Here is a 13,287-nt window from a genome sequence, read left to right on the forward strand (position 1 = left end):
CACGGAGGAGGCCCGGCTACGGTGGAGACCCGGGGCTGGCGAGAAGGGCCGGCGGGCTGCCGGCCGTCTGCCTGGGCAGGGCTGCTGGGCGGCCGCGCTCGCTGTCCCAGTGGAACTTCACCCTCGTGTGTGTGCGCGTGCGTGCGTGTTTCACCTCCGCATAAACAAAAAGCAACAACAGGAAGGAAGCTTACGAATTTTAAGATCTGAAACAGAGAACAGGTAAATAAAATCCACAGTAAAATGTGGTTCATAGTATGAATTCCATACATCGGCTCTCAACACGTTCTCTTTCTTCTCTTTCAATAAAGACCTCGTTAACGGACAACTTCTACGCACTGAATTTCAGTTTTAGTCATTCTGAATCCCATGAAAATTCATCTGTTCACTACGGAAAGGACTGTCCGGAGAGTGGAACATGCTATATCCGTTTAAGTGTGCATTGCGTTTAAAGTACTTAAACTTACTAGTTTTCTTTTTAAGGTGCCCTGATTCGCTTTTCCACTTTCTTTTTTTTTTTTCCTCTTTTCTTTTTTTGGCAGTGTTGATTTACGTCTTTAAATACATACCTCCAAAATTACCCATCAAGTTGCCAGATAGGAAGCCATATAATAATAAAAAAAAAAAAAAATCAGGGATAAACATAGAAAATAAATAGGAATTCAAAAATAGTCACCACACCCTGAGAGCAGGCGGCAGTTTATCAAAAAGCCAAAGCAACTCATTGTGAAGTGGTTTTAACACATAAACAAGTCTCATCTTTAAAGAACTCATTTCACAGTCTATACTTTCAGGTTGTAAAGTTCTGTCCCATGCAATTTTAATATATATATATTTTATGTAAATATATATATACACACACAAAGTTGTAAATTTTCCTTCATTGATTTCATAGGACTCTTTCTTCCCGTTTACTTGCTAGATGTCCCTTTCATAAGTGCAAGATTAATGAAGGCATAATCCTACGTGATTACAACGATTACTTCAGTCAATGTAGGAAGGGTCACGCTCGAGCGTCTGTGTCAAGGCGACGTCTGATCGGGCAATGCTGAATTCATTCGGTTTGCACATGGGTCATGCGCAACGGAAACAAACGAACAAAAAGTAAAAAGAGAAGGAAACGAAAAATAAACCCAGAAAATCCTTGGATCAATGTATTGCTTTCTGCGCCCCTCTCTCACATTATCTCTGGTCGATGTCCGCTGGGGCCGCCTTGCTTTTGTCGGGGTTCTCCTCCTCAGGCTCCACTTTGTACATTTCCTCGGAGCCCTCCTCGCTGTCGTTCTCTTCCGACTCCGTCAGCAGCTCCTCATCCTTGTACTCTGCCACGTCGACCACCGTTCCCAAGTGCTCTTTTAGCTTCCCGTGGTGCTTTACGTGGTAACGCTGGTTCTGGAAGAATTTGATGATGGTGTGTTTGGGGAGATCCAGCTGAGCAGAGAGGGTGTGGATGGCTTCCTGATCGGGGTAGAGACCCACGTCGTGGATAAAGCTTTGAAGGATACCTAGAGCTTCCAAGGAGATCTTGGTACGGGATCTCGGCTTTTTGGCACAACTGTCCTCAGTGGGCGGCGGAGGAGCCTCTTCTCTGCGTGGGGAGTTCTCCTTCGCAGGCTGGGACTGCTGTCTGTGCAGCACCTACAAGACCAAACAGACACACGCTTCATGTACCTGCTGACCCCTCGGTGCCTGCGGTGAGGGCACTTCTACAGCTCTTTACACAGGGTCTGCTGTGTTTAGGTCAAGAAAAGCAGCAATTAGCATTCATTTTCCACTACCTTTCTTACCTGTAAGACAGCTGCACCAGTAACTGCAGACTGAAAGGAGACAGTGATATAAAAGGCAAACGATACAAAATAAATATAAACCCAGCAAAATAAATACCAAATGTGGGTAATAAAAGGAAATATAAAATATCCAAAATAAAAATACAGTCAAGAGGTATTACAGTCTCGTGGTGGTGATGACTGGCCCGTTGTCCCAGCTCCGGCAGGCCGCTCTCCCGCTGTGCTCCTCTCCTCCCCCCTCCCTGTCTCCTCGCGTCTTTTTGGGCTAGAGACCCTCTCTGCCTCTCCAGGACGCCAAGTACCACAGAGGCCTCGTCACACGGGGGACTGTCAGGTGCTACTTTATCATGAATTTATCATTAAAATATTTGGCATTCAAATCCGTCAAATCTGCTTTACGACAAAAAAAAAAACCCAAGTCCAGCCATTTGTTAAGATTTCCCTTCCACGGCGAGCGACACCGTAGTCGGTTCAGCTGCTTCGCAGAGCTGGCTGCGATGTGTCTCTTGAACAGATTTCTCTGTATTACTTCTGTACTAATTTCTCTAGTTGAGGAGTTCTGAGTTCAAATAATTGTATCCCCCCGTTCTGAGCAACCCTCTGGGCAAACGTGGTTTTCAGGCTTATAACAGATTTTCACCAGCAGTATCTCCTTTTCGGCAAGTTTAAAGAAAGCATATGTAGCTCTTAATTTTCCTAACAGCCACTTGAAGTGACTAAGAAAGGCCCTTGTACAGCCCTGATTCCAGGGGAAAAATACCTGCTCTGAACTGCTGGAAATACAGAGGAGCGCCATATGCTTTCTTTAAAACCAAACCTATACAAGAGAGATTACTGGCAGAAATCCCCTACAGGCCTGAGGGCTGTAATTGCCCAGAGATTTCTTCAGATGCAGGGAAACAATTATTAGAACTCAATGCTACAGCGCTAACAAAATCAATATGGATAAATTATTTCCTTCCACAAATAAGAGGGAATTCTGGCTCTTCACCCAAAGAAGAAAACGTCTTTGCTGCCAACTGTGACATGCAGAAAAACAACCCTGCGTTAAAGCTCTCTACAGGGGAAAAAAATAAGGATAAATAATGCAAGTGTGCTGAGAACTTGCACTGAATTTTACACACGTACGGAGCCCCCAGTAAAACGCTACACTACTCAAGTTATTACTGCAAGAGGAAGTCCGCTGTGGAGCATCAGCCTGTTACGCAAATAAATGAAGAGGCTCTGTGCCCAAAAGCCCTTTATTCACTCCCTTCTCCAAACGCTGCTGTCGTGGTAACGCACAGCACCAGCGATCTCCAGCCACAGCTGCTGACAAGCACGTCCCCGTCGCCAGCCCCTGCCCGCCGCACACGCGCGGCCGAGGAGCCGAGCCCGGGGCAGACGCTGCGGAGATCGCCTGACCGCAGTCTGGCCCAGGGCTGGCTTGGCCTCCGCGGCAGGCGGCCGGCCGAGGGGCCACGCCGCCGGCTGCTGCTCAGCCCGGCCAGCGAGGCAGGACCCGGCGCCACGGCCCCACCGCCTCGAGGAGCCTGGGCGCGTGTGCGAGGGCGTGCGCACAGACACACGGCACCGCCGTCACTGAGCGAGGATCGTGGCGTGACGGAGACCACCCGGACAAGGAGCAGCTCCACACCGTCAGCGAGAAGCAGGGGTCTCTACTGGTGGCAGGCAGGGCCTGCCACGCTCCTGGCAAGAGACGCTGGTGGGAAGAAGCGCTGCAGATGTTTTCTGGTGCCAACAGATTGATTTTCCTCCCAGGCATGTAAACACTCAGGGTGTCACAGAGCTAACCAAGGAGCTGGGGGACAGGAGAAACTCGAATGGAAATGACGGATATTCTGGTTTATGTTCTATTACATCTCTTGTAATAAAAAGACCATAATGTTCCAATGAACAGAATCACTCCACTGCTCTTTGAGGACTTCTTCTTTGTCGATGGGTTGTTCTCAAAGAGCAGGACTGGCATTTCCACAGAGAGGGGCTACAGACGAGGGTCGGGTCCGTACCTGCGTCAGCAGGGACCACTGCGAGCAGAGAGCCGGGATGGCTGACACCAGCCGAGGACCAAGCCCCATCCATGCGCCGCACAGCCCCTGCCCACGTTATCTCCCCTGCTGTGCCCTCTGTCCTGTCCCCTGGCACTGTAAGGCCCAAAGCAGCCGGAAAGAAAAGGATTTCACACCGCAAACAAACAGCGTCATCCCAACAGCCTCCAGCAGCATTGCTAATCGGAGGCGGAATTCGAGTAGCGGCTAACAGAGATAGAAACACCTCCAGAAGGAGTACGGATTACTCGGTTCCTTCTTGCTGGAGTTGGAAGTGGGCTTTTTTTTCCCTTTTCAGTTGACAAATAGCACGAGAAACAATCCAGCCTGAAAAATGTTACAAGACTTTCAATCAAATATAATGATGAAAAAAATCCAACAATACAGGATCAGCAGCAGTAAAATGTTTAATTTGAAGGAGATGAAGAGATGCCTACAGCATCTATAAAGCAATCAACCAAAGAGAGGGCTGAGAGCGGGAGAGGAAGAATAATCTTACTTAACCCTTCCTTTTCTGGAGTGACCTCTCCATCCTCTCCCGAAGACAAAACATATAACTTGGGGGTTATCAGTGTAAAATACTAGAAAAAGGTTGTATTTGACTTACTGTTTTCCTAAATAACACAAAACTCTAAAGCTGCTCTTACAACCGATAAATCTCAGGATTTCACTGACTTCTGGGGGCTAGCTCTGGCTTTCCAGTGGCATTAACAAAGGGTTTCAGTGACACAACATTATCTGTATACAGGGAGAGGGGTAACCACGCAGAATTTCCTTTTGGGTTTAGGCTGTGATCACTTTGTATTTCCTTCCGATAATATGGGCTGTTCAACACAAAAAAGCATGCTTTTCTATGGGGAACAGATCAACCGCTGCGACACACGATACAATACGAAATCTAAACTACCTTTTGTCAAGTATTTGAACTACATTTGTAAAGCACGCTGGTCGATTTGGCTGATTCGCTCACTTCCCGTCCGGCTCTGCTGGCCACAGCCTCGTAGGGGAAACTGCCCACTTTCGGCAGTTCCAGGTCTTCCCACGGGAGCTGGCGCTGGGCTCGGAAGGTGCACATCCCAGCGTGGGTGCACCGTGCCCCCCTCCCCGCTCACTCCCCCCAGGCCCTTGCCCACCCCTCACCGGCCCCCGCGGGGCAGCCGCCCCCTCCTGCACAGCCAGCACCATCTGGAGCCGACTTCCCTCCCTCCCTGCTCACCGACGGCCCGTCTACTTTCAAATCAAATGTGAAGATATAGATTTCCTTCCATGCCCACAGGACTGATTTTTTCCATCCCTTCAAGAGATTTCATTTTTAAACTCTACAGGCATGGCTGCCTGCTCAGCGTTTCAGAACAGCGCGCGTACGGAAGGCGCTGCTGCAGGAAGGTCCACTCAGGTAGATTTGAACCTCGCAGACAAACTCATTTTTTTCAAACAAATTAACCAACCCTGGCAGAAAACTTGCAAGAAAACAAGTATGATGGCAGTTGACTTTAAGAGATAAAGCGACTGGTCTTAAATCGCACTGTAATGAAACACGATTTGAAGGCCGCAATGAAAACCAGCTGGAAGCCATGTGTAAAATATAATAGTACATGCCTACAGGGAAGGAAGTGAGATATTGAATGATTAAGTTTAGGAGAGTTATATAATGTAGTGTATCATTACGGGAGTGATCAGGATTACTTGTAATAAGCCAAGGGTTTGTGGTCTTTCCAAAATCCAAAGCCAAGAATCACTGGGGGGAAGGGATCACCACACTGTTTTACACGTATCCGCTCCCCGCGTCTCGGGATGCTCCCGCGGGACAAACCTGGCCTCGGCAGCCTGGGACAGCCGCGTTCCCACAGAACAGAGGTGAGCGACGAACGCCACGTCACCGCAGCCCGCGTCGGCACTGCATTTCGTTCCGGACGGACGCACTGTCCCACCGATGGCCGTCTCCACTCCCGCCCACTTTCCAGGTAGGCCAGACAGGTGAAAGCGGCCAGGTGCTACGGGGAGCCCGGCAGGACACCTGAGCTGGGCACACACACGCTCCCGGGCACCAACTGCAGCGAGGCCCCGGCTGACAGCACTCACCCTGCGAAATGCCACCTCTTGTCACCTCAGCAGCCGCTGCAGCGGATCAGAACGGGGACTGCGTTTCCACGGGAAAACGCCGAGCTCTTTTCTTTCGTAGTGGGGTGCTGCTCTTGCCTTTGCCGGCAGGATTAGTCGCGTGAGCTCCCTTCCAGCGGGCCTCGCTGGGATGACTCTGAGAGCAGCGTTACATCCTCGGAAGACAAGACTGTGCACGTGCATCAGGCCGGCCCTGTCGAAGGGACCTCGCCCTCCTCTGCGCATGGGCAGAGCGCGCACCCTCAGGTACCTCGAGTGGCTTGTGCTGCCCAGTGCCCACTCTCCTAACCCAGACCCACACGCAGCAACGCTGAGCGGAGCGGCCGCCTCTCCTCCATTTGTCTATTTATCTAAGCTATCTACTCCGCCAACCAACCTTACACTCGCTGCTCCAGGCTCTCGCAGCGTATCTTCTTGCACAGAAATGTGCAAGCAGAGAACAGAGCGGCTGCTGCCATAAACAGGCTTGCGCCCCGACAGCCTCCTGGTCTGGGGCTCGCAGGGGTAAGCGCGTTAATTAGACGCACTCACTGTGCCAAGACACTTTACAGGTTTCCTAGGAATGTCTGTACAAGAAACTGTAGCAGAAGTTACAATTTGCACCTGCGTTCATTTCTTTCCTCTTAAAAATGGGGTTGTTAGACTACTCTTTTTTTTTTTTTCCTCCTTGCAATAATATATTCATTTAGGTAAACACTGCAGCACTGGTCGCAGCTCCAAATGAAGTATTTTCTTAGGGCTCATTCGCTCAGTGGTGATTTCACACCTTGACACCATAAAGTTGTGTTAAAGACCGTGGTTTAGTTTCCTTGCTTTTCTTGGATTATACAGTATCCTAAGGTCAAAACTCAGGAAAATCCAAAACTGTTATTAAAAAAGAAAAAGTATCTATGAAGTGATGACAAATTGCAGACTACAGGTGTTAGATTACATTTTGACTCCAGGCAGGTTTAATATACTTTAGTTTCCTTTTACAATTGCCCTTAGCAGGTACTGTTATCGGTAAGGGATTTAAAAAAATATATACAGTACTCAATAAAAGAAGACCGTGTCAAAAGAAATCAATATGAGCGTGCAAAATGGTAGGAAGTCTGACATGGATAAATATGTTCACTTTCATCTAACTTCAGACTGAGCTTCTTTTAATTTTGAGGCTCAAACGCTAACTGCGCATCCTGTGCATTTTCCAATGCAGCTCAGTAATTGCTTCACTACAGTAAACACCATTATTAGAGATAATTATAATAGATGTTTGAGACACGATGGACCCCATCTGATGAAAGTCAGACCAAATCAGCCAGCCAGAGCTGGTGGCTACAACAACTTGTAACCCAGCAGCCCTGGGTCCCACCCAGCTGCAAAGACACAGTAAAAAAATCCCAAACAGATATTCAGGTCTCTCCCATCACCTTTCATCTGCTACTGATGACCACTGGAGCCAGAACATTGGATCAGACAAACCCCACGTCCCAAATCTATCAGCTCTCCCAGCCACACAAAAGGGGAGTCAGAGGGAACTGTGAGGGAGAAATGAGCTCCACAGGGCACCCAAAGTCAAAGGCAAGTTTGGTTTCCAGGCTGGAATGTGAGCTGGTTGAAGTGACTCATTTCAACATCTTTGGAGCACACTCGCCACATGCGTCCCTGCGCTGTACGGCGGTCGGTCGCCTTCCTCACGGGCAGGAAACAGGCAGCCATCTGAAACACGGCAAGACACTGAACTGAACAAACACCCAGTCTCTGAAAGAGCAGCCCCGTCCTGCAACTCTTCTCCAAGACCAAACTCTCAAAGTTGGTCAGTAAGGTGACTACAAAGACAACAGGAAGAAAGAAAAAACAAAAAAATAACAGAACTTTCAGCTGTCCGTTGCTTTTGCTATCCCACGCAAAGCGATACGCGTAAGCGCTAGCAGAGCACAACAAATCTTGACTCGACGCCGGGGGGGAAGGTGTCTCGCCCCCCCGCAGCACACGCTGCTCCCATTAATACTAACAGGAGCTTAGCACGCATCAAAGAGCAAATACACCACAAAACATTTTTAAGAGCTATCATCTCTGGAGATAAAACATAAATTACAGCCTGATTACACAGCGCTGCTAAGAGGCTACACGTGCAGTGCAGCTCGCAGCGACAACTGGAGATGACCAGATAACTTCTGGACAGGTTTAAGGTTACCGTAAAACATCTGTACAGAGGAATCTTCCCTTCTCTTTGCTTTCCTTTCAAGAAGCCGTGGCACTGCTGTCTGCACAGTTGTTTGAAGAGTGTTTACAAATCAGCTTGACAAAGAGGGAAAAAAAATTCTGCCATCGCTTGACCACAATCATGATCTTATTCTTCAGTAATGTGTGGTTTATTTCCCTTTCCTGATCTCTCTTAATAGACAGCACGTGCCTACACAATAGCCATTATTTTGTCTGTATAATGTTAAAAAAATAAATCACAAAACTCTGACAATGCAGAGCAGTGTCCCGGTGTTTCCTGGGGTAACTGCTCTCCCTCGAATGCTAACTCAACTCTTCCCACAAAAGCACAGGCACAACTTTCATTGCTGCGCAAGTGCCTGAGAACTGGCTGATTTTATGGGGTAGCATAAATGAGCTCATGCTGATGGACGTTAGTGGATTAGCTCTGAATTTCCCATCTTTGACTGGTTTAAGCCAGATTCCTAGGTTTACTGCACAGCAACTGCGGCCAGCAGTAGATATCCCTTTCTGAAATACCTCGCCGCAGCCCGGGAGGTTTGGCAGCCACGGCTGTGCGGCACGCAGGTGGAGCCGGCACGTCCCTCCTGCACAGGCACACAACGGGCCAGATTCGTTCGGCTTCTGCTGGCACAAAGCAGGGTGCTGGTGGCAGAGAGGCCGCTGCAGCCAGGCCGCGTTGCGCAAGGCCGCTGCAGACTCTGTCCTGCAGGCACGGGTGATGGATGGCTCCATTGTCTGGGGACCGGGCACGGCCAGCACAGCCGGCTTGGGGCTGGCTCGCCGTGGCCCCGGCAGGCGGGCAGGACTGCGCCGCCTCGACGAAGGCATGCAAGCCTCTCCTGCCGGCAACCTGCGGCAGCCTCCTCCCGCAAGGGAAAAAGCAGCAGCCCCAGAAAGGGTCGCGCTGCCCTTCTGCATGGCGATGCTAACTGGACTCCCACTCAAGAGGGGCTTTCAACGTCTGTGAACGCATCGAGGGCCGCCAAACCTTCCAGTTAACACTGACCTCCTTCAAAACAAGACCATGAGCTTTGTGGGCCTCTTACTTGCCTCTTCCATGCTTTCTCCTGCAGCCCTAGCAAGGCTCTCTGGTGTGCTGCAGAGCACAGAGCCCTGCTTGGCAGTCTCCGAACAGAGACAGAGCTTGGCTGCGGTTGGAGGGAGGGTCTGTCACAGACTTTGGGTCGATGCTGAGTTTCCCCATCCCAACCATGCTAATCCTAATGAGGAGGTGGCAGAATGCCACAGGAACTCAGGAAGTAACAAAAGGCTTTTTGGTTTGCTTTTCTGCAGACGAAATACTTCTTATATCCTCTATATTTTCTTGTTTAATTAACACTACACACATTCTCCTTTCCATTCGAAAATCAGAAGAGCATCTGCGGGCCGCGTGAGCAAGATCTTCATCGACAAGCCCCAACCTAGAGCCACGCTTAAGGCCAAGCTCTAAACCCCTAACCGTGGTGGCACGGACGGCGCCACTGTAATCATGTTGTTTTCCAGTTACTCAGATCAGGAGTAGGCACCGCGTTATTTCAGGAAGGATATGTTTGGGTTAGACGCTGCGTTCTGGGGGGGTGCATGGGGGGGGTAATTATTTGTCCCATCAAACTGTTTTAGGTCCTCACAGCTGGCTATTTGGGGTTCCAGGAATATCCAACGGTACTGCTAATTTTTACAATGGGGGCAGTTAGAAGTCAGAAGAACCTGACTGTTATGGTTAGTGAAAATAGTAGATTTGTGCTGATAAAACACTACTCAGCATGTTTTTTGCTTTCTAGACGTAACCACCAATGCACTTAATAACAGGACTTGAGCAAACTATACTGTGTGAATCAAACACATAAAAGTATAAATACTCCTTTTTTTAGAAAGCAAATCTTTAAAAGTGCATTATAATCAACTACCATGGTAAAAGGCAAAACATCCAGCATTACCGCACATGCAACTGGCATAATGCGCTTTATTATACCCTTAGCTTGAAACTGGGTAAATAAAAATCAAATGACCAAAGTGCAGTCTCCCGCACAGATTAGGGCACTGAGGACAGGAGGCCTTGCAGAATTAGATCTGAAATCCTTTGTCGTCCCGATCACTCTGGAAAAGGTGGACACGTCCGGAAGACTGGGGAAGCTACGCTGGTGTTGCTGCTCGCCGCGTCTCACTACTCTGACCTGAACCTATTTTATAGGGTCTGGATGCTGGAAGGAAAGGTCTTTACGGAAAGTAAACAGCACCTGCAGCTCACATGCACAGTACTGGAAAATATGCAGCTGGGGAACAATACGCAGTTGTTCATTTTTAACAAAATGGCTGAACACATGGCCAGGGCGGCAGCATCGGGACGAGGCGGAGGACGGCACTGTTACAGCCCTGGGACCGGCCCCCGGCTTTGCCGCTGCCTGCGGTGGGGAGCTCAGCCCGCGGCAGGCTATACACACCCCACCGCGGGGCTGAGCTCACACTCCGCACAAGCCTCAGCCTGGGCAGATCTGTGTGCAAGGAGACCCAGGCTTTTGCCAGAAATGCAAACCACCCTTCTCTGCTTCTTTAAGATTAGAATTGTGTGGCATTTTTCAGTCAAAAATCTTTCTTTTGGTCAAAAAAGTGGACCAAGTGACATCAAAGCACTGCCTAAACAAAGTCTACTTTGCCAAGCCGTTTGCCTGGGGCAGTGGGGGGATGGACACTCTGACAAAGTTCAAGCAGTTGTTTCGGCATTTTTCATGGAACAGCATATTCTGGTTGCTTTTATTCAGAACAACTTTTGCTCTTCAAATTCTCCCTGTTCTCATTTAAAGCATTATGTTGCTCTGAACTGCTGCAAACCTTTTCTTTTTTTTACTTTAACTGAAAATAATAATTTTAAAGGCACCAACATATTTTTTTCTTTCAGTATTTCAGAAATGCCAGCAACTCCTTAAACTTAGCTCAAGCATTTCTCTAGCTCTAGGCTGTACCACCCAAGGAACGGGAGCTCACAGCCATCCATCTACCCACCCACCTCCTTCACCATCATATTTACAAAGGGTCGTACTGATGGGAGCTCTGAAAGAATGAAATGTAATGCAGTTTATAAAAGGAGCTGGATGCGAATCTTTCCTATCACAAAATCCAATAAAGCTTATGATTTTTATTGCATGTGGGAGTCCTCTGGTCTATGTAATACTGATTAGCAGCTTGGCCAGTAAGTCTGATAAAACCAGAAAGCACTTTCGAATATATTCTGGCCAGAGACACCTGGGAGTGCAGCGTATGTGCTGCAGCTGATGGCCCCAGGGGCACGCACGTACCCCGGGATTTCTTCCTTGGTTCTGTTCCATCTCACCATGGTTTTGTTCCACTCCCTCCAGAAAGAACGGCTCCAAGCCTCTCTTATCCTTCAGTCTTCCCAGAAAGGAGGCATCATCTCCAGACTATCCCCCCTCACCTTTCCAACACGCATGAACCCCCAAAATTTACAACCTGCTTGAGTCAGGGCTCCGGACTGGGCTTTAATGGATCCAAAATGGAGCAACGCAGCACTCTTACTCCTGATCTCATTTAAACAAGGGAACATCAGCAATAACGTTACTTCAAGCCAGCAATGCTTCCCCGGTGCTAATCAGGCTATTAAAAAGGCACAAGCAATTAGTTAGACACAGAGGGACAAAGACAACCACAGAAATGAATCAAAACCAGCAAAAAATTAGAGATTAAAAGTAATAATACTCCTTTCAGCAAACCACAGTCTGAATGCATGATAAGTGGCTAAAAGACACAATCACTGCAAGATCTACAGACAAAAAAATGTCTCCTGACTGAATGAAATGCAAATTAAACTTGCTCTGGTACAGAAGCATTTCCTTCATTGGGCAGTACTCACTGCCATCAGGAAATCCAGACCTGTTCACTGCAGACGTGGGCTGCTGCTGCTGACCCTCCCTGATCTCGCTTAAGGAAAACACACACGCTCAAAGTCAACAGCTGGGGAAAGGAAGAAAATCCCAAACGCGGCAGACTTGCTAGAAGAGATTTCCACGGAGGTTCCCTCCCCAAGGAAGCAGATGGTTTTCAGTTAGTCAGGGTCAGGGACTGCCCGTGTGGTTTCCTGCCTGCCTGCATAGCTTATCTCAATCCCATCAAGATACGCAGGCTGAAAAAATTAGAATGGCTAAGTACAGAAATTAGGGAAACTAAATACAAGTGAGCCTTGGTTTTCACTTCTGCAGCCAAGCAGCGGAATCTGTGCCCACAGGTGGGACGAACGCCGCGCTGCCGGCCTCTCTGCCGGGGCAGCCACGTCGGGCTGCAGCACATCACATCTGCAGAGGCCAGGTCAGGCGCCTGCCCAGGCACCACAGCTGTGCCTAACTCTATCTGAAACGCTCTGGGAGACAGCTCAGCTGCTCCGAAAACACCCCTGAGCTCAGCTTACAGCCCTGCCTGCTTTCGCCGTGGTGCGTACCCCCACCCGCAGTCCCGCCAGTTGCACAGTGTCTCCTCATCCATGCTTGCAGCCCTCGGAGCGGCAGCACGCACGCACGCACACGGAAAGGGCGTTCTCAAATTAGAGCCCGAAACCCAGACGAGATCTGAGCGAAGGACAGTTTCACTCTAAAGGAAATCTCTTGAGGTCAACCAGCAATTAACTGAAAGGTTCTGATTGAATACACTATCGACTGCGCTCACATCAGACAGCTTCCTGTTTATTATACCTTAACGGGCTGTGTAGGTGCCAAGACATTAAACTGTCAATAATCTGTTAATACTAAAAAGCTCCTCCCTCCTTACGCCCCCATGCAAATAATCTCAGGCTAAGAAACTGCACTAAAAAGACGGAAATTCTTGAAGTGAGATGGAAATGAGCTTTTTAGGGTATTTCTTTGCATGGTTCCAGCTGAACGTACAGCAACATCCATAAACAATATAACACACAGTCTATAACTACACGGAAATAATTGTGTTAAAAAAAATCAGACATGATTGAGACCATATCCTGAAATCTGGCTTTCTTTTCCAAGCCATCTTTAAACAGTCTAAGTTAAATTTAATTAACAATTTACAACAAGGAGAGAGAAGTTATTTAAAGAGAGGCCTACAGGTCCTTAACATTCAGTGTCTGGGAAACAGTTGTATATAAA

General features: G+C 48.5%; 1 protein-coding gene across 5 annotated transcripts in view; it reads right to left on the bottom strand.

Moving 5' to 3' along the window:
* Window positions 1-721: 721 nt before the first annotated feature.
* The window catches only part of SATB2 (SATB homeobox 2), a 203,506-nt gene continuing 190,940 nt past the window's right edge, over window positions 722-13,287 (bottom strand). For all 5 annotated transcript variants that reach the window (XM_075430720.1, XM_075430722.1, XM_075430723.1 and 2 more), the window contains one exon: window positions 722-1,638. In XM_075430720.1, the coding sequence (XP_075286835.1) occupies window positions 1,183-1,638 (456 nt within the window). In that variant the 3' untranslated portion in view covers window positions 722-1,182. The remainder of the gene's footprint in view (window positions 1,639-13,287) is intronic.

The sequence above is a fragment of the Opisthocomus hoazin genome, chromosome 9 (genome assembly GCF_030867145.1).
Source record: "Opisthocomus hoazin isolate bOpiHoa1 chromosome 9, bOpiHoa1.hap1, whole genome shotgun sequence".
Taxonomy (NCBI): Eukaryota; Metazoa; Chordata; class Aves; order Opisthocomiformes; family Opisthocomidae; genus Opisthocomus; species Opisthocomus hoazin.